This window comes from Alosa pseudoharengus, unplaced genomic scaffold, assembly GCF_046254945.1.
Source record: "Alosa pseudoharengus isolate Yale_2024_CS ecotype anadromous, Long Island Sound unplaced genomic scaffold, YU_APseudo_1.1 YU_APseudo_1.1_scf_16, whole genome shotgun sequence".
In the NCBI taxonomy this organism is placed as follows: Eukaryota; Metazoa; Chordata; class Actinopteri; order Clupeiformes; family Clupeidae; genus Alosa; species Alosa pseudoharengus.
The window spans coordinates 25,152,689-25,176,624 of NW_027468630.1; the positions used below are offsets into that span (position 1 = coordinate 25,152,689).

The window sequence follows — 23,936 nt, forward strand, 5'->3', positions numbered from 1 at the left end:
GAATTAATTCATGCATAAATTCATGATAATTCATGTACCCTTACCGTAAAGTGTTACCCATTCTCTAAACATGAAGACAGGACATGAGGTAAGGCACCTCCCCGATTTGTGTTTCTTAGTTGCATGTCCGACTGGAGATATTAAAAAGCAAATGGTATGGCCATGCTCTAGAGATGCTCTCAAGATACCGTACACTTCAGTGATCTCTGAAAAGTCTCATAATTATCCACTTATGTGTGATTAGCTCAAAATCCTCTCTCACCCCATGTTATTAACCACCAGTGAAGCAATGATGATTTAAAAGCCTGTTTTCCTGTGTAGCCTGCTTCAGTGAGCCAATGGAACACACATAGTGCCCTGAGTGGCATATAAAACTATGAGGTTACAAGGCTCGCTGGAAAGGTTACAGAGATTAATATGAATTCATTTAAGCTATATTTGATTTATTATAGACTGTATATCATTGTGGACCATATTATTTCATCAAGTCTCCCTCCACTGAGAACATGAAGAACCATTCACAGCTTCCTGTCTACCTCAGACAAGGGCACCCAACCTAGATGTGATGGCAGCTATGTGCTAATGGCTCCTAATGCAACATCTAATTTGAATAGGAAATTAACTGTTACACATGAGTTGCCCAAATAAATGATCTGTTAGCCTTGAGTGGAGCCAGGGGGCGCTGTCTTCAGGGAGCAGAGAGAGAAACATGGCTGAATATAATGTGCTGAGTGTTCAGATGTTATCTTATGATGTACACTCAGCCTGTTAAATTAATTTGGACAGTTTAATCTTATACTTGGTATTGCTTTAGCATCTTAATAAATGTGGCTTGCCTGGATTCATTCTGGTATGACACATTCATGTAAATATTGCAGTGGTGCAACACCACAGGCTGATCAGAAAATCAATTTTAGAAAGAAAACTCAAACTGTAAAACTCAAACTCAATTTACATAGACCAACAGTTTCACACATACAAAGTGTCAAACATTGGTTCCACACATTCTTTGTGATTGGCTGTTATCTTATCCTTTTTTAATCTGTGATACAGCAATATCTAATGTTGCAGATGTTATTTTATGTGAGAACTTTTCCATCACCTATCCATAACTGTCCTGAAATATAATCCAGAGTCATGAGCTATGTGTGTCCTGGGAGGGATATTAAACATTTTAATGAACACAGCTGCCACAGGGACATGGCCTAAATGAAGATATGTTTCAGAGAGATCAATTTGTCCTTTTTGCTCGCCGGAAAGTCCTCTTAGTCACTGGTCGAGGGTTTTTTTGCTGAGGACATCATTAGTGCGTCACACCAAATGAAAAATGTTTCTGCCCTTCTCCCCAGGTCCTCTGGAAATATATCAGCAGAGACTTTTTTTTCTCCAGGCTGTCCATGGAAACTCAAGGGCATGAAACCCATTCTGTGGATGATTCCAGAACGTCAAAGGATTCTATCTGTCCCATAGCCTGAATACACTGTGTCAGAGAGGATCTTTACACAAAGACCAGGGGTATCTGGGTCCTCTTCAGTGATATCTCACTGTGCAATTTTACACTGAGTGTGGTGCTACATACTTTTCTGGACCTGCTCCATCTCAGCTTTTGTAGTGACCGAGAGGGCAAGTGTGCTTCACATCAGTATGAAATAAATCACACAGAAAGACACAAGACATACAGTAATAAGAAGCACAGCGCTTGACATTATTCCCTCTTTTAATCAGACATCTTTTCACTAAAAGCAATTGATAACTGCCAACATGGTCCACCAATGACCTTGTGTGGGAGCTTCAAAATTTTTCTACAGACAATAATAATGTCATTGATTTGACTGGCATGTGTAATTGATGTCTTCACTGCTTTATCAATATAACATACACACAAGCACACGTGTAACATACACACACACATACACACATACACATACACACATGCACTTGCACACACACACACACACACACACAGCCTGTTGAGTTGCAGGCAAAGCTCAACCACGTAGTGCTTACAGTCATAATCAAGCCTAATGTTTGTAGTCCCAGAGACCATGCCCATAAAGTGCTCTGTTGACAGATATTGCTTTGCGAGGCAGGAATGATTGGATGGCATCTGCATCTCAGCTATCCTGCTCCTCTGAAGCCTGAAAATAAACATTCAGAGGAAATTAAAATTACTGAGGACTGAGTGCTCACTGACTACATAGCATTGTGACATGCAAGGAGTAGCTTCCAAAGCCTCTGTGTATGTGAGTAGGACTGGTAACTTTGTGGAGTATTGGCAAGAGCAATGTTTCATCTGTGTTAATTATGTAGCCTGGTTAACACCAGACCACTTCTCAAATCTTAATTGAGATTGAGAGTGGGTCTGCAAAGGCTTAGTTGAACTGTAACTTCCAGGGGAGTAACCAGCAGTGAAAATAAACTTAAATTGGTGCATTAAACTCTTACCAAATTGCAGTGTTGTGCGTGAACGAGTTCAAAAGAACGCGTTCATTGAACATGCTTATTTTTTCGTAAACGTTGAACTGAACGCAACACATTTTTTAATAAAGAACTTGAACGTGAATTAGTTCACATTATGTGTCATGAACGGCAGACATCACTGTAAATGAACGTTGGAATTTGTTTTCCATTGAAAACTGAGTGACATCTGTTTTCTCTTTTGAAACGCAACGAGAGAAAGTTCCTCCCTCCTGTATTCTCGATGGTGCCGCTTAAATCATGTATCACCAGACAGAAATGGTTTTGACATTGTGTGCGCAATGCATTGCGGGCAACGTAGTGTCCGGCTGAGAATAGTTGAATAGCATAGGCCTACTGGCTTCCGCACAACGTTACCCGTGATGAATTGCAGCAGAGCGGGGCAGGCATAGCAACGCCGCGTAGCAGGCAACGACGAGAGCGCGGAGGGCTGGATTTCATTGCACTAATAGAACTGGTCTACCTTGTCTGTACTGCTGCAAGTTTCATCACCTGGTAAGAAACCCACAATTGCAGTGTCATGAGCAAATGTCTACAATGAGCAGCTTCAAAGAACGTATAGTGATTTCTAGCTCGTAGTGTGAAAAAACGTATTCATTTGAATATCTCACGAAAAAAGTAAAATGAACTGAACTTTGAACTAGTTCAGAATTAATATTGTGAACTTTGAACGTGAACTGTTCACTTTGAGCATGTATGAACTGAACTTGAACTAGTTCAGAAAAGCTGTGAACTGGCACAACACTGTCTGTACTGCTGCAAGTTTCATCACCTGGTAAGAAACCCACAATTGCAGTGTCATGAGCAAATGTCTACAATGAGCAGCTTCAAAGAACGTATAGTGATTTCTAGCTCGTAGTGTGAAAAAACGTATTCATTTGAATATCTCACGAAAAAAGTAAAATGAACTGAACTTTGAACTAGTTCAGAATTAATATTGTGAACTTTGAACGTGAACTGTTCACTTTGAGCATGTATGAACGGAACTTGAACTAGTTCAGAAAAGCTGTGAACTGGCACAACACTAGTGTTGCACGGTGCACCGATACTACAAAAAGTATCGCAATACCCTGAAATTAAAAATGTCACGATGCCTAATTTTATTAGTATCGATACTTTTGAGAATGACCGTGTTCTTTTGAAGTAACATGCGTGTGCACAAGGCATGCTTCTAGCGCCTCCTCCCCTAACCTGTGGCTGTGCGTCTTTTGTCCTCACACACACGTAAGCGCAGCTGTCGTGCTATAAACAGCGAGAGATGGCTGCTAGTTCAAGTGATGCTATGGTAACACATAATAATAGGCTAATATCAAGTTGATTTGCTCTCTTGCATCTCTCAAGTTTGTGTTGCTAACCTACCTAAGCTGTGGGATTTTGGTCATGTAGGCCTACTATTTGGGTTTCAATGTAATTTAGAAATAGGCTAAGCAACTTTTACATCTGAAGAGAGATCCTTGCTAACTATCCCGCTAGCTCAGGTCACGTTTGACAATAGTGCTCACTAAAATCATTAATGAACATTGCAAGACACTTATCTCTTCTATGATCCCAGAAAGATTTTCTTCGAACATTTATTTTATCTAATGACATACAAAACATAATTAATTGCATCCACATATCCTTATGCGCTATGTGCAACTTTTATTCACTAGACTAAAACCGTGAGACAAGGTCAATTACTCCCACGTAGGCTATCTCTTAAAGTGACAGGCACTCAATTACACCTACACATCACCAATGTGCACTCAATTAGACCTACACACCACATTAAAGATATGCCTAAGTGTAATAGTTTAAAAATAGTTGTAGTTTTAGAATAGTTTTGAAATTGCTAAATATATTTACTAGTAATTATGCAGAATATATGAAATATGACATAAGCCATCATTTTCCATGTGTGTTTGTGTGGAGAGAGTCAAGCAGAATCTGGGATGGCCACTGGTGTGAATGATCACACTACAGTATATTCAATATTACTGATGATGATGTCAAGGTGGTGGGGCCCCCAAATCAAATACATTTTTTAAAAAGTATCGAAGAAGTATCGAAATCGCAATTCTTGACTTGGTATCGGTATCGAAACATTAATTTTGGTATCGTGACAACACTACACAACACTGCCAAATTGTTTCAAAAGTGCAACAATCAATTATTTCTTGACAACAAAGGTTTTCAATGCAGTTGTTTACTCAATTTAAAAGACAATGCACGTCCATATCTGTTTAACCCTGCACAGCTATTGGTTGTGTGGGATGCACTGCTCTATCTGTCATCATATCAAGCCCGTCCCATGCTGGACAAGTGATTGTGATTGGTGCCTGGGATTTTGGAACATTGGAAAAGGGTGTCAATGGCCTCCTTGCTAGACTGACCTGCAGAGCAAATTTTCTAACAGGTTTGTCTGGGTTATCCCAGGCTACTGTTGATATCAGTGCATGTTTTATAATGTTTTAGAAAGTTATGACATTTTGTTATTGTTGGTGAAGACTCCAAATAAGCCTGTTGGGCTTTATGCCTCTCCCTGCACGGTACTGCTTACTTTTCTCTTTCAAATGAATTCCAAATTTGTTCAAAATCATTTAAAAAATCTAGAAACTTAAAAACCTAATGTGTGCACACCTGTGTGTTAGCTCATTGTGTTTAACGTATGTGCGCACCAGCAGTGTGTTTGTTTGTTATGCCTAGAATAGAGCTGCCTGCCTTTCATCTCTTCTGTATCAGTTCTCCTTGTGTATGACGAGGCTAGATAAGACTAGATGCCCTACTCTTAGGGTCGTGACTCGTGTGGTGTAGGACACAGGAGCTGCCGCTAAATCTGAGATGTCTGAGACGCCTGAGTCGCATTCTTCTGAGCTAATACCATTTAAAGGGTGGTTTATTTAGTGTACTGTTTTATCAGCTGGAAATTCTCCATGAAATGATTATGCCACAACTTGTGCAAACACAGATAAGGTTAATGTACGATTAATAATGTTTATATCTTACATTAACATCATGGCCTTATTATGCCATTAAATTCAAATAGAGATTTGATTGGCATGTCAAATTCTACCCGATGTGTCTCCTTACTTCATTTTGATGGAACAATGTGCTTTTTAGTATATTTTTTTGGCCTTTATTGATAGGACAGTGGAGAGTGATAGGAAGCGAATAGGAGAGAAAGCAGGGGTGGGATCCGGAAAAGACCACGGGACGGGAATCGAACCCGGGTCGCCGGCGTACGGTGCAGATGCCCCAGCCAGTTGCGCCACAGCTGGAGCCAACAATGTGCTTTTTAATTTATTTTAATGTAGTGTATTGAGAACATTGTGTTGACCAGAGTACATGCAAATAAGAACAAATAACCCATATGAATTGTACTGTAAGGAATATCTTGCTTAAAAAGAGATAAATAAAACAATTAAAAAATAAATGCTGGGTAGGGTTGTTTTGCAGAATTTTTAAGTGTACACAGCCTGCAGGGAACATTTCAACGGTTCCCGACAAGCCTTATCTACACAACGCAATGCCTAATTAAGGGCCAAACTATCTGCAATAAACATCTGCTCCGGCGCTCTGCCTTACTCCTTGGCTGCCATCTCCAAAGTCATCATTGGAGACACAAATTAAGCCAAACATCATTAAACAAAAGTAACAACAGTCTTAATAGCAAAAGGTGCTATACTAGCAGATGAACAAAGACACACACAAACTGATTAATATTGATGCAGAAGTACGTGCAGCAGTATTTACAAATCTACCGGAGCACCTCAGCAGGGGGACCACCAGACAGTTAGTCATACAGTGATTCAATAAGACACGGGTGACTGAGGGGCATTCTCCACCTGAGGATGATTGCTCCGCTCGTGCTAATCTATGACGTCTTTTCGCATGTCTTGAAAAGCCTCTTTGAACTCTCGAGCAGCTGTGTGTAAGGTAATTCAACTCCACAATTTTGCATATCTCCTGTGCAATAATAGGTTTTTACATGGATTTTAGAGTAGTAGTTCTCAGTCCTCCATTTCTGAAATGTGTGTGGGCTCTGTGAAACAGAAGGCTCAATTGTGTGTGCGTGTGAGTGTGTGTGCGCGCGCGCGTGTGTGTGTGTGTGTGTGTGTGTGTGTGTGTCTGTGTGGTTTTGTGTGTATGTGCTTGTGTGTCTGTGTGTGTGATTGTGGGTGTGTTTTCCCTCCTGAAGAATGTTTTTTTTTCTCAGACGACAAATTTATTCAAAGCTATTCCAATGTCACCCACATATTTGGTGGTGGAAGACATGCTACAGTAGCTTTACTTTTCAGCTAAACATATGGTACCAGATACTGAATAAAAACAAGTTTCAGTAATGGTTCTGCAGATGATATGTTTTGTTTACGCATAGACATAATAAAGTTACCCTACAGTGGTACTTTTCCATATGGTTATATGTTATGCTATCTATAGACTCCTAAGGCCATTCCTGGAGTGATACAGCAGAGTTCTCTAGATGCTTTTGATGGTTTCAGATCCAGGCCCCCAGAATAGGGAAATATTTGAATGCAGATATTATGTATTCCAGTGGGAAACTCATGCCTTTTTGTCCATTCTCTCTCTCTCTCTCTCTCTCTCTCTCTCTCTCTCTCTCACACACACACACACACACACACACACACACACTCACACACACACAATATCAACACTTACCACAGCATCACTTTCAGTTAGGGTAATGCTTGCCAAGAGGCAAATCAAACATGACAACACATAATCAAGCCAATCAGAAGGCGGACTGTGCAAAGGGAACAAGGGGAATTGCATTACCCAACCCAGCAGACTTACCTGAAAGGCTGAAAGTCTGCACTGACGCAGTGCACACAACTCCACACTTCATCTGACACGTGCAGGTGTGTGTGCCTGTCTGCTTCAGCTCATGTCAGAAACCTCTTCATGCTCTGTGCTGCGGGGAATGCAGTACAGCAGTCTTGGGGCTGTTGGGAGAGACAGCTGAACACTTATGTACGTATGCTAGCCCATATGTGTTCTGATTTGATAATCAGATAAGATCTATTAAATCAGAAAATATTTGTTGTCATTCTGTCTTTTGCAAAAGCAGAAATGCACTGTTGCTGCTGCTGAAGAAAAAGAAGATGATGATGATGATGATGATGACGATGATTATGGTGACTGATGATGATGTTTGTTTCATGCTATCTCGATGAAGGTCATTTGGAATAATTCAACCCAGGTTGCTCCACTGGCCCAATTGCTGAAGCACAGAGGTGTGTTGGAGATAGGGTTGGGCACCGAAACACGGTTCTAATATGTGTCACGCCCGGCTTTGCCGTGCTGCGCGTGCTCACTCCACCTTTTTTGAGAATATGTATGGCGGTCTCTCTCCCCCCAGTCTGAAGGGGGAGCTGTCTGTTCAGGCCATCAAGTCTAGACAGTAGCTGATTGGCGGGACTGTTTAAAAACCATCTCCTGCCAGTAGTTTGCTCTCTGCCATGCTCTGCCATGCACAGCTCTGTTTGACTGGGCTTAGCTCTGGCCTCCATGCTGGCGGCAGCCTCATCCTTTTTGCCTTACACATAGTCTACACTTTACTGATCTGCACTACACTTTTGATTAGTTTTCTCTTGCTTCTCATTTACTGACTTGATACACTTGTTTATGTTAATTATGTTTTCATGGTATAAGTTAATGCTTTAATAAATTATTTTGGATTTAACTTTACAAACGGTGTGGTCTCCCCTATGTCATTGCTACTGTGAGCCAGGTGGCCATGACATATGGCACCGGTGCCGACACAAACGGTAGTAACTGCATCGAATAACAACGTGGATTTCGGTGCCTCATTTCGGTGCTTAAATAGCGTTTTTTATTTATTTTTTTTATACGAGGCATCACTGCATGTCATGCGCCATCTCTAACGTCTTGCTCTGATAGCAACACATCCAGATACAGTTAGCTAACATATGATAAACACTGGATGTATACCAGAGGGGTGCACCACATAGGCGAGTGGACAGTGTTTGACAGCTTCAGTGAGCCCAAGTAGCTTACTTTAAAGCGACATGCGAGCTCCTGTCAAAATCTAGCAGTGGGCATAACTACACACACAAGCAAAAGGCTATGAAACAACATCAACAGTATACACAATATCCTCGCTAATGCGCTAACTGGCATTTATTTGAAATGTTATCAGCAAAGTTGTAAGGTGAAAACTTTATTTCACGGTGTGTTAAACAACATAATGGCATGATATTAATCTTTCATGTGCATGAGGCCCATATAGCATCACAATGAATATGAAGATCATGTTAAAAGTTAGCTGGCAAAAACATATGTAGGTTACATACCTGATGTCACTGAGCTGTCAAAGAGGCTACGAAACCATCTCCGTACGTTATCGCTAATTAAACTCAGCTGACTGGTGTTAGCGAAAAGCCATAGTTGCTGTTAAAATACTAGGCTAGCGCTGGGAATCTAAACACTTCAACACCGACATGTAGCCTAACATGTTCAAAACTACTGCGTGTTATGGGTTAAAGGGACACCAGGCAAGCCTGAGTGTTTTTTTCCTCAACGAAGCTCCCCCTAGTGTCTGTGAGTAAATGCGTTCAAACACACTGTCGTGAAAACGAACTGCTGTCCCTCCCCCCTCCAAGTACCCCACTCCACGAGCAACCCAGCTGATCAGCTGTAAACCTTGCTGAGCAGAGGAACCGGCTATTTCAAATCCAACTATGTCTACCGAGGTAAGTAAAGTAATATTTTCCAACTGATGGCGAGTTAGTTTTTTTACTGTGTTGTCATGCATAGGCTACTAGTATTTTTTACTGGAAACGAACGATAGCCTATGAGGCGAACTAGGCTACTGCTTTCGTGTTGTTTTTGGGAGAGTGGGCATGAGCATAAAAAAATATCGGAGGCTATATTGTCTAAAGTTATATTAGCGAGGCCTATAATTTCATCTGGTAGAATGACTGTTTACCTTTGCTTGTCTACAAAATTGTGTTGTCATGCATAGGCTGGCCCCTACTAGTATTTTTTTACTGGGAACGAACGATAGCCTATGAACGAGGCGAACTAGGCTACTGCTTTCGTGTTGTTTTTGGGAGAGTGGGCATGAGCATAAAAAAATATCGGAGGCTAATATTTGTCTAAAGTTATATTAGCGAGGTCTATAATTTCTGGTAGAATGACGGTTTACCTTTGCTTGTCTAAGATAATATCATAACATAACGTTTCTTCTAGCTCGATCATGATGCAACGTTTTTATTGCCTATTATCAGACGCATTGACTTAGTGACATAAAATAAAAGTGTAAGCCATCGTAATTCAACTCATAAATGTAAAGTAAGTGAGATATTGTCAACTGTTTTGTGATATTGCAGGAATCAACGTCAGCCTCAGCCTCAGCCTCGGAGTACATTGCTCAGGCCATTGGTGGTAGGCCGACTTCAAGGCCGGTCAGACAGAGAACCCCCAGGACGGGGAGGAGTGCTAGACTGGATGCTGAGGAAGAGAGAAGACTGCAGGATCTTCAAGAAAGAAGAATCAATGAAATGAAGGTTTGTCAAATAGTGTAACTAGACCAGAGATGCCTTTTTATTTTGTTGAAAGACCTGTGTAATCATGCAGATTATTTTGTGTTTTAGGATACACTTCATTCACTTGATGCCTCACAGAAGGACCTGATCTTAGAGAGAGTTATAACCAGGTCCCCGGGGGTGATGTTCGACGTCTTATCATTTCTGGAGGTGCCCCTGCGTCCTGACCCTGAACCTGCCGGACTCCACTGGTGTGTCTGTGGAAACTGTCGGGAGATGAACACGGACCTGGAGAGGAAATGCTGGCGGCAACGTCCACAGAATTGCATAAGTAAAATGGCCTACATGGACTTTTATATTTTAGATGAGGGTGTGTTGCAGCTGGCCAGGGCAGCCTGGAATGATATATTTGCACTAGCCGATAATGCAGAACCTGGGATGGAACAGCGCCAGTTTAGACATGCAGCCTATAGGCAGTTTGTGTTGTGGCAGCACGGCCGCCTGGGTGTGGGCAACAGAGTAGTTATACCCAGCTGCTGTGTTTGCCGGATAAGGGACACTTTCCCTGACCCCAGAGGGCAGTACACCGGCTTCAGGGTGACCCGCCTAGCATAATTCTTCACAATACTTGCTGCATAGCAGTTGTTATCATATTGTAAATAGTTTGTTACCATACACATTGTAAAAGTTCTTACCACCTTTCATCCCAACTTTATGTATATGTTGTTTTTCACAGTACATTTGTAAATAAAAAATATTTTGGACAAAGTTTCAGAATCAATTCTTTATTATTTACATGTATATGCCATATGAAAACTGTTCAATTGTCCTCCAATTCTCTGGGACCACGGTCCCCTCGTGAGACATGAATCGCCACTAGTTCTGATGTGGGAGGTGGCTGTTGTGGAGCAAGTACACCCAGACGCCTTGGGTCATCAGGCCTTAGCGTCTGTTTGCGGGGAAGACCAGACCCACTTCCCATTCTCCTGGCAAGAATGGCCCTCTGGATCTCTGGAATGTACGTGTACTGCTTTTTCTCCTTCATCGTGTACACGCTCCAACTCTTTGATTTCTTGTTGTACTTCCGTCTGTAACTAGAGAGCAAGAACAATTTGTGTTTGTCGTTAGTCATTCTACAAGGTAAAAAAAAAAAGAAAAACCATAACCATGTCACAAAAATACCTACATTTTCTGTCCATCTTGGTTGCGTGCAGGGCGGCGTTGATTGTGTTTATTATAATCAATGGCTGCCAGCAATGTCCGAGTCTTGTATACAAACGGAGAGTAGGCCATGCGCTTTGCTGCATACATCAAAATATGATTTTGGAATGACTCCAAATCAGATGTGGTCCTGTGTGGGTGGGAGACATAATTACAACAACACTCGTGGTAATACATGTGTTGTTTTGTTATATATATATAAAAAATGAAATCCACATTACAGATTACACTGAAATAAGGTCAACTATGCTGCATTTGAAACATGACGAACACTTGAGTGAGAAATACTGGAAATTCAAAAATAACTTGGGTGAACACAATCATGTCTTACATATATTTACCTGAAGTTTAGGAATTTCTTTACCAGGATCAGCCATCTTTTGTCAAGGACAACAGCAGTAAGTGCCTTGTGAGCAGCTGAACCTATAGTCATAACACAGTCAGTAAAACATTCACATACAGTGTTGAATTCTGCACCAGTATTGGTTGAAATTACCTTGTATGATCCAAGGCTTGTTCTGGCTGTCTTCATCCAGTGGCTCATGTTCACAGCAACTGGTTGCCCAAGAGTGCTCATTGCAGACATGGTGAAGTACACCAACCCACATCATCTGCATAAAAAAAGTTATACAGTGCATGGAGCAACAAACATGTTCTGCTAGCATGTCAACTAAACTGTCCTAATCAACACATTTGTTCCCCCTCAACCATACCTTGAGTTGCTCCTCTGTGTCCGCATGCTTGCTGCAGTACCAAAAGTGGTTGACTATGTCCTTGATCCATGGCTGAATACCAGTCTGATTTTTCACGGTCCCAGCCTGATCAAGGTACACAAGGTACACAATAGCTAGCTTCTTTTCACAACACCAGGACAACATATAGAAACTGGTCACATGTCTGTAAATGTACTGATGCATACCCGTCGAAGCCTCTTGCTCAGGCTCTTAGCTGCATGCCAGATATCCAATGAGTGCTGAATACCCCACGCTTTATATTTGCCACGCTCCGGATCTATAACAAAGAGAGGCCATGAAAACAATGTAAACAAAAATGATACGTTTTTTAAAATTCTTTTTACATATATGTTAAAAATGAGGCCCTGTGGGAACAGCGATCAAACATGAACTTGGGACGGTCTTTATGACTTCACCATAACCAAAAGTTCTCCTTACTCAGTAATGCGGTGATTTGTGGGTGGGCATCAGTGACCACTTCCTTTATAGAAAGCTCTGGAAGGAGTGCATCCATTGTGCGAACAAAGCACTCCTTCTCCATGATGACTGAGTTTTTATTTGTTTCGCGTTTATCAACGGAAACAATGTGGACCACATCTCTGGAGTCTTGTTCGATTGTGGTGTATGTGCAGAACTGTGCACAATGACCTGAGGCAAAAGCACAACTGTCAGCATATAACTTGTGTACGTTATTACAGAGGCCGTCTGAATAACAGTCAATGAGGAAAGAGGCTTTGATCTAGCAATCATGCTCAGGAGAAAGCAGCAGACATAATTTACACATCCCAATCTCTAACCACAGGAAAAATCTAATTTGGATTATGCAATTCACAAAGGGAGGTGTGAGAGACAGTGGACATTTTGCCTGGACATAGTTTTGTATTTTTAACCTTGAGAGTTGCACCCTATAACAGGCCAAATGTTATGCTAAAAGAACAATCTAACAGTCTCGGAGCAGCCATGACGCTATTTCAGTCTAAAAGCATCATCAACATAAAACCAAAGATATTAGAAGATAATGATAAAGCAGTACCACAGTACATACATAAAAATCTGATCCTCAATTTTGACAGTATGCATACAGAACTTACCAGGAGAATCCATTCTGCCATCGCCTATTGCAAACAGACATTATAAGCATTAGAATCATACAGTCATAGCATATCATACAGAATTGTCAGTGTAAAAGTTAGTCAAAGGTGTAAGACTGTTCCTCACCCAGGAGAACAACATGGTCCTTCTGCCGTAAACGGTCTAGGACTTCTGCTCTAGTTTGATCCCAATACTCCTGCACCGGCTCTATGCAGTAAGCATCCTGGATCCTGTAGAATGTGGATTCGGTAACCATCCCCATCGACATAAATTTGAAGAGTAGGGCTACTTTTCTATAGTTGTTCCCGGACAGAAGAATATTGGCAGACAGCATAAAGTCACCGCCCTGCATGCCAAACTTCAAGGTTGGCTGCGAATTCCATTTCCATACGGAGTGTCCGAAAGGGCATAACTAATGTAAAGAAATGGCAATGTTATGTGAGAAACAATAAAAACATACATACAAAAGTGTCAAACAATAACAGCACCCTACATAATTGACTTTTTGACAATTTTCACACCTTACCCATTCTAGAACTACTCCTGTCCCTCGTGTCTTCATGGCAACTTGAAAAGGTTGTGCACCAGAGCATGCTACGCCTAGCACTCTGTCTGCAAAGGTGCACTGTTGCACTGGTAGTTTCAAGTGCATGGCGAGATCAAGCAGATTGTTGTTGTATGTTATGCTGGCAGTTTTACCGACCAGATCATCCTCAGAGAGTACTCTGTGAAGATGTGCGGTGGACTCTGATTCTGGAGCGGGAGGGTCGGGCATGTCTATGTCTAATACGGCCTCATCCACACTGATTTCAGCCAGGTCATTCGCTTTGTCTCCAACCATTCTGAAGAGTTGAATATGCATATTGATCATCTTTACAAAAAATACTTCACATGAAGGATTACATGAGTTCATATTCTAGACAATGTCGTAGAACAGTTTAGAAAGAAATAGGCTGCGCTTTACGACTTACAAATGTAGCTCAACTTCCATCCAAAATTGATAAATAATATGCAAACATACCGTAAATGAAGAGAAGGGACAAAATCCTCATCTGAACTGTCTCCTTCCTCCAAACCCAAGACACTTGGATCAGCCCCAAAATCATCACACTCAATGCTGTTCAGACAACACATACAGATATTTCAGATAGAAGAAAGAGGTAAATGGAAGTAAATGAAAGACTAATGGACAGCACTTACATGGTCTTCCTAAAATCATTAGCCCCCTCTTCATCTGAAGACTCGTGGTGGTGTTCTTCGATGCTCATAGAGTGCATGCTGCGAGCAGAAAAATAGAGACTCCAAAACATAAGCCAACAGCCACAAAAAAGCAGATCAAGAAACCCTCTCTGAAAACTATACACCATACTATCGTATGGCGGTGAACTTCACCTCATTTCCAAATCACCAACTTCTCCCTCTCTAGACAAAGGCTGCACACCAAGCTCAGGAAGATTTACAGGAACATCCCTGAAACGTAAAATAGTGCATAAGTAACTGGAACTACAAAATTACAGGCAGGATAAATAAAGCCTGTGTAAGAAAACATACTGGTCTCGATCTGAGTCTTCTGTGATACTGGAAACAGGTGGTTTTGGTGGTCTGGACTGGGTCTTGCTTGGTGTGGATGTAACCTGCCAGCGCTTGTAACTAGAAAAAATAAGACAGCATTTTTGCAACATTTCTAACATTACATTGTGAAATTGCATGCGTATAGGTAATTGTGGTGGAATGCTTTGAAATTAGGCTACATTTGTCTGTTGACTACACTGCTGGGGGTGAGTGGATAAAGTGTGTGTGTGTGTGTGTTGTTTGGAGGGCGGGAGGGGGTTGTAGTGTCACTAACAGTAACTTGGTCAGCCCACGTAACTTATTTGCAAACAAGACGGTCGTGGAAAATATTCTGAGACTGGGGTTCATTGTAGGCGGTGTGTACGTACAGTAGCTGACGAGGATTTGTAGCATATTATGGATCAATACAGAATGCGATCGGTGACTCATCGACTTCTACACTATGAAGCACACTGCAAAAAAGCTACACCAGCGCCAAATAAAAGCAACACCTGGATGCAACATGGAAGCTAAATTAGCCACATAGAAGGGAATCATGCTAGATCAAGCAAAAATCTCCGCTAGCCACTTTACCAAAAAACACTGACGCGTGGCCACAAAAAGAGAGGAGGGGAATAAGAACTGTGATCTACCTAAAAAACAATACCCATGTTTGCTAGCAAACACACAGAGACATCATCCATCTAGCTAGAACAAGCCAAATTCTCCGCCCGCTAGCCACTTAGCTCGCTGAGAACTGCGACGATCGTAGAAATTCTTGGAATGTAAGTCTTTCTACCAATAAAACACTATGACGCGTGGCCACACAAAAAAGAATAGAGGTGTAAGAAATACCTAAAAAACAATACCCATGTTTGCTAGCAAACACACTACGATCTCCGCTAGCCACCTAGCTACCACTGTAGCTAACAGACATTCATAGAAATATCAAAGATACTTCATCAACCGTCTCTGGAAATAGGCTACAGTAAACAACACATTTACAGATAATAACGAACGCAATGAAAGTACAACCATACACAAAGTAAAATATCAAAGTGTTACTTACAAGCGTAAAAGCAAGAATGCGAGGTCTGCATCTGTCTTGGAGCCTTCTCTGTCTTTCAGCTCTCGCCATTCTGAAAAAGCTTGACCAAGGTTGATACGTGTGTGAGCCCTCGCTCGGTCTGAAGCTCTTTTCCTCTTCTTTCCATCTTCCGTCAAGGGTTTTCGCTGCTTCTTCGCTGGCTCTGCCATTACACGTTTGTAAAAATCGCTAGCCGGGTTTCGTTAGCCTGCCTCTGAACTGGGGATATTTGCCGTAAACAGATCCTGCTTCTCGCGATGAATGAGACTTTGTGAGCCTGAAGGACTCCGGGTCGGTGTTCCGAACTTGCAAGCGGGATATTCTTCCTACAGGCAGTAGGGGCGGGCGAGAGACTCTTCATTCGCCCTGTAATGAGTCATTTAACCATATACAGACTTACGAAGATGATTAATTAACACGAAAACGTTGCCTGGTGTCCCTTTAAGACAAGAAATTTCTTGAAGCATTTGGGAACACACTGAATTAACTGGAAAATAGAGTCCCTGTTAGATTAGCTTGTTTGCAAATGCCTTTGTCCATGACCTGGCAGTTTTATGGCAAGCGGTTTTAACATACATTATGACCAACCGCCTACACTGGGTAAACTTAAAAGCAGAGCTCACCATTGTGTGTGCATGCATGGCAAGCTGTTTTAACATTTAAATGTATTATTCGTAGGAGCAATGAGATATTGATAGTAAATTGAATATAACAGTTCAATTTCATGTTCACATTTGTCTTATCAATAAAAAAAAAAGCAATTCATGCTTTAGACCATTTTAATTTAAAACATTTTAAAAACAAAGTACCGGTTCAGGCACCGTTTCGGCACCGGCACCGTTTTAAAAGTATTGATTTAGCACCGGTATTGGATAAAACCCAAACGATACCCAACCATAGTTGGAGATGTCTCCCAGTGCAGTGGCTTCACTGGCACAGCCTGTCGCACACAAACACACACAAACACACACGCAGGAAGAGCAGAAGGCAGGAAATGGATGCTACTGTTCTATCAATCACCATAAGGATCTCTGCTAATGACAGAACCACCAACACTAGCTGTCTGCAAGCCAACTGGAGTTGCATGCTTTCCTGCACAAGCCTGCTGATATTGATGCAGCAGTATTTACAAATCTACCGGAGCACCTCAGCAGGGGGACCACCAGACAGTTAGTCATACAGTGATTCAATAAGACACGGGTGACTGAGGGGGCATTCTCCTTCTGAATCCGCGGAGAGAATGATTGCTCCGTGCATGCTAATCTATGACTTGCTCGTCTTTTCGCATGTCTTGAAAAGCCTCTTTGAACTCTTGAGCAGCTGTGTGTAAGATAATTCAACTCCACAATTCTGCATATGTCCTGTGCAATAATCAGTCCTCCATTTTGGAAATGTGTGTGGGCTCAGTGAAACAGAAAGTGTGTGAGTGTGTGTTTGTGTGTGTGTGTGTGTGTGTGTGTGTGTGTGTACATTCCTTCCTGCACAAGCCTGTTCTCTACACCTCAGTGCCATGTGCAGACTGTAGAGAACGAACAGATGTTTCATCCTCCAAAACATTGTTCTGACTTGGTCAAATTTTTGTGCCTTTGTAGAATGTTCTAGAGAGGGGATGATGCCTATGACAAAGTGAGACTTAAAACATCCATTGTATGCATTCATTTGTCAATCACTTGTTTTTTTAGAAGCGCAAATAAACAAACAAGTAGGCACAGCTGCGTAGTTGCCAAAATGCACATTAACTCCAGTTCCCAATGAAAGATGACAGACTTCACACTTGTGTGTATTTGAGTGTCAGCACAGAAGCCTTGTGTGTGTTTGAGTCTGTCCTCAGAGGTATTATTCAGCATACACTCGTTAATGAGATCCAGTGCTGACTCACGGCTGAATGGGATCAATGTTTATGTTACCTTTCAGAAGTGTGAGGTACTCATCACTGTGCTTCTGTTGATTGTGGTCGGGGGTTTTCATTGCTCTTTAATTTATTAATGGCAAATAAACAAGATGGGCAGTCACTGGGCAGTCCAAGCCTCGAAAAACAACTTCCAAAAAAATGTTGATGTGTAAGCTTGGAGCAGTGAGTATATGATAGATAGATAGATAGATAGATACATAGATACTTTATTGATCCTCAAGGGGAGATTCAAGATATTTGGAGTCAGCTTGCTATTTTCAGTGTTTTTGTGGTGGGGAGCAGAACAATCCTTATCCAGGTTAATCCCCTGAGTTTTTTCAGAGTAGATTGTTTTTTCACTGATGGGTATAAATAACGTTGCGCCCGAAGGTATTTTGGAGATTATCCAATCTTGACTCATATTGATTTATTCCCAGATAAATCACTCAGGAATGAAAAGAAGGGAGGTGTTTATTATTTATGTCTTCTTCATCAGACTCTCTGCCCTGTTTTCTGAAACGTTGTCAATTCCCAGTTTTGTCATGTTAATTAATGATTTACTGAAAAATTGAAAGGAGAAAATTGAAAAGTGACTTAGAAAACCACATATGGCAACTGCCAAATGTGTCATTCTTGAGCGAAATAACATGCTACGGGTAACAGATTGGCTCTGTCTGAGTTCTGCTCGAATTAAAGCTGTTGGGTTTCTAGTGAAAATACAGATGCACGGCAGACATGCAATATGCCATGATGAGTGCTTTGGTGCGCACACAGGCAAGCTGCTGACATCTCAAAGGTCATCGGTTCAATACCTCGAGAGTGCACACTGAAACCTATACTATAGATTACTTCATGGAAGCATCTTTAAAATGACACAAGGCTCTGCTTGATTACAGATTGCAGGTACCAAAAAGTTGACCTTGTGATCCTTTCATCACATTAGAGGTGGGTAAAAATCTTTCAAAAAAAAAAAATCATTTTCGCCTTTGTTTGACCTTTTGTCTTCAGGGGCTAGTTGCATGACCTACCTAATCGCACACTCACACAGAAATTTTACTGGACACAGACACACTGGCAAACCCTTAGGAGGACAGCAGGGTTGTCCCTTTGGACTCCCTTTGGAATAAGTGTGTGTTTAATAACTTAGAGTGAGCCCACAGTTGGAAAGATGTACATCATGAGGCATAGGAGTCCAGGCCGCTTCCCTCAACGCTACATGTTTAAGCGACAGTGTCACAATGTCAAAGCATAACAAATAGCATGCCAAAGCCTCACCATAATATATACTGTATTTTTTTTTATTTTTCTGAAGAACCAATATAGATTTTTTTTCTCCTGTCCATGAGATGTGGAGGCTGAGAGAAATTAAACACACTGTGACCTTCAAGTGCTGGAGTCTTGGAATAAAAGGAAACTGAACTGGCCTCATGATTAAATAAGGTGATGAACACATAGCACTCTCCATGCTTCTGAATCAAACATTTGGCGGCATTTCAAGGTTGTCGGAGGCATTTTGTTTTCCACCCCATTCCCCCTTTGATACAGACCACCCTTCAATCACCCCCCCCCCCCCAACCCACACACACACACACACACACACACACACACACTCCTCCACTAAGCAGCCCAGGCTCAACACTACAGCGTGACACTGCAACTACATGTACCGCAGAGCGGTACAAAATATGACCGCCGCCCAGTCCAGCACATTTTTTCCACAAAAAGAAATCACGCTGAAAGGCCTATATGATTCTAACTGTCTCACTAAATTGCATTATCCACACTCAATTCTTGGTATCTGCTAGACAACAAGTACCAAAACATGATTAGTTCATAGATTTCACATGTAAAATACATTTTATACAACCCCACCTCCATCTTGCCTGTTCATAATTCTGAGAAATTCTTGATTGTTTGTGTTATGTTTATGTTATGTGTGTGGGTGTGTGTGTGTGTGAGTGTGTGTGTGTGTGTGTGTGTGCGTGCTTGTGTGTGTGCCTGCGTATGTGCCTGTGCATGCAAGCGTACATATGTCTACTGTGTGAGTATGTGTCATACGTATGATTACTGTGAATGTATGTGTGTGTGTGTGTGTGTGTATCTGTTTGTGCACATGTGTGCACATGAAATGGGTTAACATGGCCCCTTGAGATCAACATACAAAAAAAAATGGTCCTACTAAACCCTACGGTTTTCGAGATATTCACAGAAAACTGTGTCTGCCCTACCCTCCTTTCGGGGGGTCCAGTCCAGCGGGGGGGCTACAGATCAAAACGAAAAATGATGGTTCCATGCTATCCATGTGGGGTTACATGCCCACCAAGTTTCGTGTACCCCGGTCTTTCAGTGTCCCGGGACTCATTGACGGAAATTTAGGCATGCGAAAAAGAAAAAAAAATCTGACTAAACCTATATGACCGCCCCTTCGCTGCACGGCAGTCATAATAATTAAACACCTTAGCAACAGGCAGGATCGACTGCTGTCGCATCACCACCTCCATTTTGGTTTTTTTGTTTGTCTATTCTTCTCTCTGAGAGGAGAGGCCTTTGGCTGTAGGGGGACCCCCAGCTGAGTTAGCAGAATGCCCCCCAAAAGCATATTGAGCCACAGCAGGATAAATGGATATTAAGGGCGAAAGACAAACAACCATCCTGTTGGACAAGCAACTAAAATAAGCTGACACGAGGGAGCATTCAATAACATGAGACTACCACAGAGCGACCTCTGAGGAATGACCTCAGTGACCTCTGGTCCATATTTTACAAACGAACAGAAGCTTTAAAGAGGCATTTCTAAATAATAAATGTAAGTCACATTGAAATCACTAGTATATTTATTTCAATATTGCTAGTGGTTGCTGAAATAGAATGAGAAAATAGTCAATACTGTACATACATAATTCTATAGAAATAGAAATAGTCCATACTGAAATCCCTAAGACCTTACTGCCTCCGAAATAGGGGCATCCCTCCATAGCCCATCAGAAAACAAAGAGTTTGACTGATCTACAGTATCTCCATTACTTTTATGTATCATTTTATGGATCATCTTTGATCAATTTCACTCTGTATGCAAATATCTATTCAGATATTTCACACATTTATGTTTACTGGTCATGTGCTAACAGGATCCAACAGTAGTCATCAGTCATCAGTCATATGCTGAAATGCAATCATCTCTGACGAGCGTTGGGAAGGTTACTATTAAAATGTATTCCTCTACAGATTACAGAATATGTGCCCTAAAATATATTTTGTAACATATTCCGATACAGTACTCAAAGTGAATAACATATTTTGAATACTTTGGATTACATCAGTATTGTATCATATTTGATTAGCAGTGGATGAAACAATTAGGTGAGGTTATGTGAACTTGAAAGACCCATAGTCAACAACAACCCAAAACCTGCTTTACAATGAAAATTGATTGATATACAATGTGCTATGACACTCTTAGGGTGTGTTCGAAACGGGAGACAGCTGCCTACTGCCTCCCTCCCTACATAGAGAGCTGTCTCACTAGACATGACTTTGGATTAAATGCATCTTTTAAAATTAACATAGCACTCTAGAATCTTTGGTTAACACTACGGTATGACGTTAGCAAAGGCCTGACGTTAAACTAAATTAGCTTACGTAAGCTAGCAGGCTAACGGTATAAATTAGTTTTACGGCCGGCAGATATATCAGACCAGACGCTATTAATAGTTACAACAATGGCATAATCAGATAGTAAGTTGTTTATTTTTCATCTCTTATCTACAAATCTAAGCAAAACTAGATGTACCGCAGAGCGGTACAAAATATGACCGCCGCCCAGTCCAGCACATTTTTTCCACAAAAAGAAATCACGCTGAAAGGCCTATATGATTCTAACTGTCTCACTAAATTGCATTATCCACACTCAATTCTCACTGGTATCTGCTAGACAACAAGTACCAAAACATGATTAGTTCATAGATTTCACATGTAAAATTAATTTTATACAACCCCACCTCCATCTTGCCTGTTCATAATTCTGAGAAATTCTTGATTGTTTGTGTTATGTTTATGTTATGTGTGTGGGTGTGTGTGAGTGTATGTGTGTGTGTGTGTGTGTGGGTGTGTGTGTGCGTGCTTGTGTGTGTGCCTGCGTATGTGCCTGTGCATGCAAGCGTACATATGTCTACTGTGTGAGTATGTGTCATACGTATGATTACTGTGAATGTATGTGTGTGTGTGTGTGTGTATCTGTTTGTGCACATGTGTGCACATGAAATGGGTTAACATGACCCCTGGAAGCAAACATACGGAAAAAAATGGTCATCCTAGGCCCTACAGTTCTCAAGATATTCACAGAGAACTGTGTCTGCCCTACCCTCCTTTCGGGGGGTCCAGTCCAGCGGGGGGGCTACAGATCAAAACGAAAAATGACGGTTCCATGCTATCCATGTGGGGGTACATGCCCACCAAGTTTTGTGTACCCCGGTCTTTCAGTGTCCCAGGAATCCTTGTTGGTGTACGTCACTAAATGTACACATAAATTATTTTATTGTAAGGCCCCCCATGAACGAAAAAAGTACACAAAACTTGGCATGCATTCGGAGGGTGTCATAATGATCCTACACTTTTAATTTCGTGCAGTTTTGACCTTGTCAGCCAGAGATATTGTGATGAAAACACAATTTTTTGCTTTTTAATTTTTAACTAGGTGGCGCTATACATGAAATAAGTGGTAATGGGATGGGTTGACATGCCCCCTTAAGACCAACATACATAAAAAGGTGGACCTCCTAGGCCCTACGGTTCTCGAGATATTCACAGAAAACTGTCTCCGGCCACCTACAGGCCAGTTGGTGTATAGCACACATAAATGAATTTATTGTGTGGCCCTCCATGAACGGAATTCCACAAAATTTGGCGTGCATACAGAGGGTGTCATAATGATCCTACACTTCCAATTTCGTGCAGTTTTGACTATGTTAGGTCACAGATACCTTCAATTACAACACCTCATTTTTACTTTTTTGTGTTTAACTAGGTGGCGCTATACATGAAATGAGTGGTTATGGAATGGGTTGACATGGCCCCTGGAGATCAACATACAAAAAACAAATGGTCCTCCTAAACCCTACGGTTTTCGAGATATTCACAGAAAACTGTGTCTGCCCTACCCTCCTTTTGGGGGGTCCAGTCCAGCGGGGGGGCTACAGATCAAAATGAAAAACGATGGTTCCATGCTATCCATGTGGGGTTACATGCCCACCAAGTTTCGTGTACCCCGGTCTTTCAGTGTCCCGGGACTCATTGACGGAAATTTGGGCATGCGAAAAAGAAAAAGAAAAAGAAAAAAAAAAATTCTGACTAAACCTATATGACCGCTACTTCGCTGCGCGGCGGTCATAATAAGGTCACACAAATGACATTTTAAACAGATTCAGCAGCCATTACCGATTTCATCCGCCATGTTTGTTTACCTTTCACAGCTGTTTCAGACGTTGCCGCAAGGGATTATGGGTAGGATGCTGCCTCCAAAAATGACCGTTATTTGGGAATTCTAAGATATCTTAAAAGGCAGCAGAATTTGTTTTTTCGGTTTCGAACCGCACTTGCTGCCTTGCTCCCCAGTTAGATATCTTAAAAGGCAGCAACTTTACCCGTTTGGAACACACCCTTAGTGTCATTGTGTAAAAGACAGAACAAAAATCTAATTGTCTCTAGGCTAAAAGGCTATAGTGTACACAGATTCTTTGTAATGAATTTTCAACAGCACATGGGGAGTTACATGTCTTTTAGCAGAACATCCTGTCAAGAAACGAGAACCTACACTCGTCTAAAACATGCTGGCCCTAATTGGCTTACAACAAAACCAATAATTAGACTAAATTAATTCCCCCCTTCCCTAAATTAGCATTCCCTGTGAAGTAGGGCAGCTGTGGCCCACTGGTTAGCACTCTGGACTTGTAACCGGAGGGTTGCCGGTTCGAACCCCGACCAATGGGCTGCGGCTGAAGTGCCCTTGAGCAAGGCACCTAAGCCCTCACTGCTCCCCGAGCGCCACTATTGTAGCAGGCAGCTCACTGCGCCGGGATTAGTGTGTGCTTCACTTCACTGTGTGCTGTTTGTGTTTCACTAATTCACCGATTGGGTTAAATGCAGAGACCAAATTTTCCTCACGGGATATATATATATATATATACTTATACTATACTATACTTAAGTTTCTCCTTTAGGCTATCAATATAAACAGAGAAGGAAAGAGAAAGGAACCACCAGAGGGATAGGTCCACAGGCTACATGGTGTGGTTCAAATTTGAATTTGAGTTTGAAAAGCCATGTCCTTCGTGTTATAATTGAAAATGTAATCCCTTAAATGTATCAGTGTAACTGTA

General features: G+C 41.6%; 1 protein-coding gene across 1 annotated transcript; it reads right to left on the minus strand.

The window, feature by feature from the left end:
- Nucleotides 1–10,806: 10,806 nt before the first annotated feature.
- Nucleotides 10,807–16,111, minus strand: LOC143125271 (uncharacterized). Its single transcript, XM_076286608.1, has 15 exons — nucleotides 15,654–16,111; nucleotides 14,585–14,683; nucleotides 14,426–14,503; nucleotides 14,234–14,311; nucleotides 14,055–14,150; nucleotides 13,560–13,875; nucleotides 13,160–13,445; nucleotides 13,033–13,056; nucleotides 12,380–12,589; nucleotides 12,127–12,218; nucleotides 11,921–12,025; nucleotides 11,704–11,818; nucleotides 11,549–11,630; nucleotides 11,173–11,337; nucleotides 10,807–11,080 (listed from the first exon to the last, which is right to left on the minus strand). The coding sequence occupies exons 1-15, from the start codon at nucleotides 15,839–15,841 to the stop codon at nucleotides 10,807–10,809; spliced, it is 2,208 nt and encodes a 735-aa protein (XP_076142723.1). The 5' UTR covers nucleotides 15,842–16,111.
- Between the last annotated feature and the right edge of the window lie 7,825 nt (nucleotides 16,112–23,936).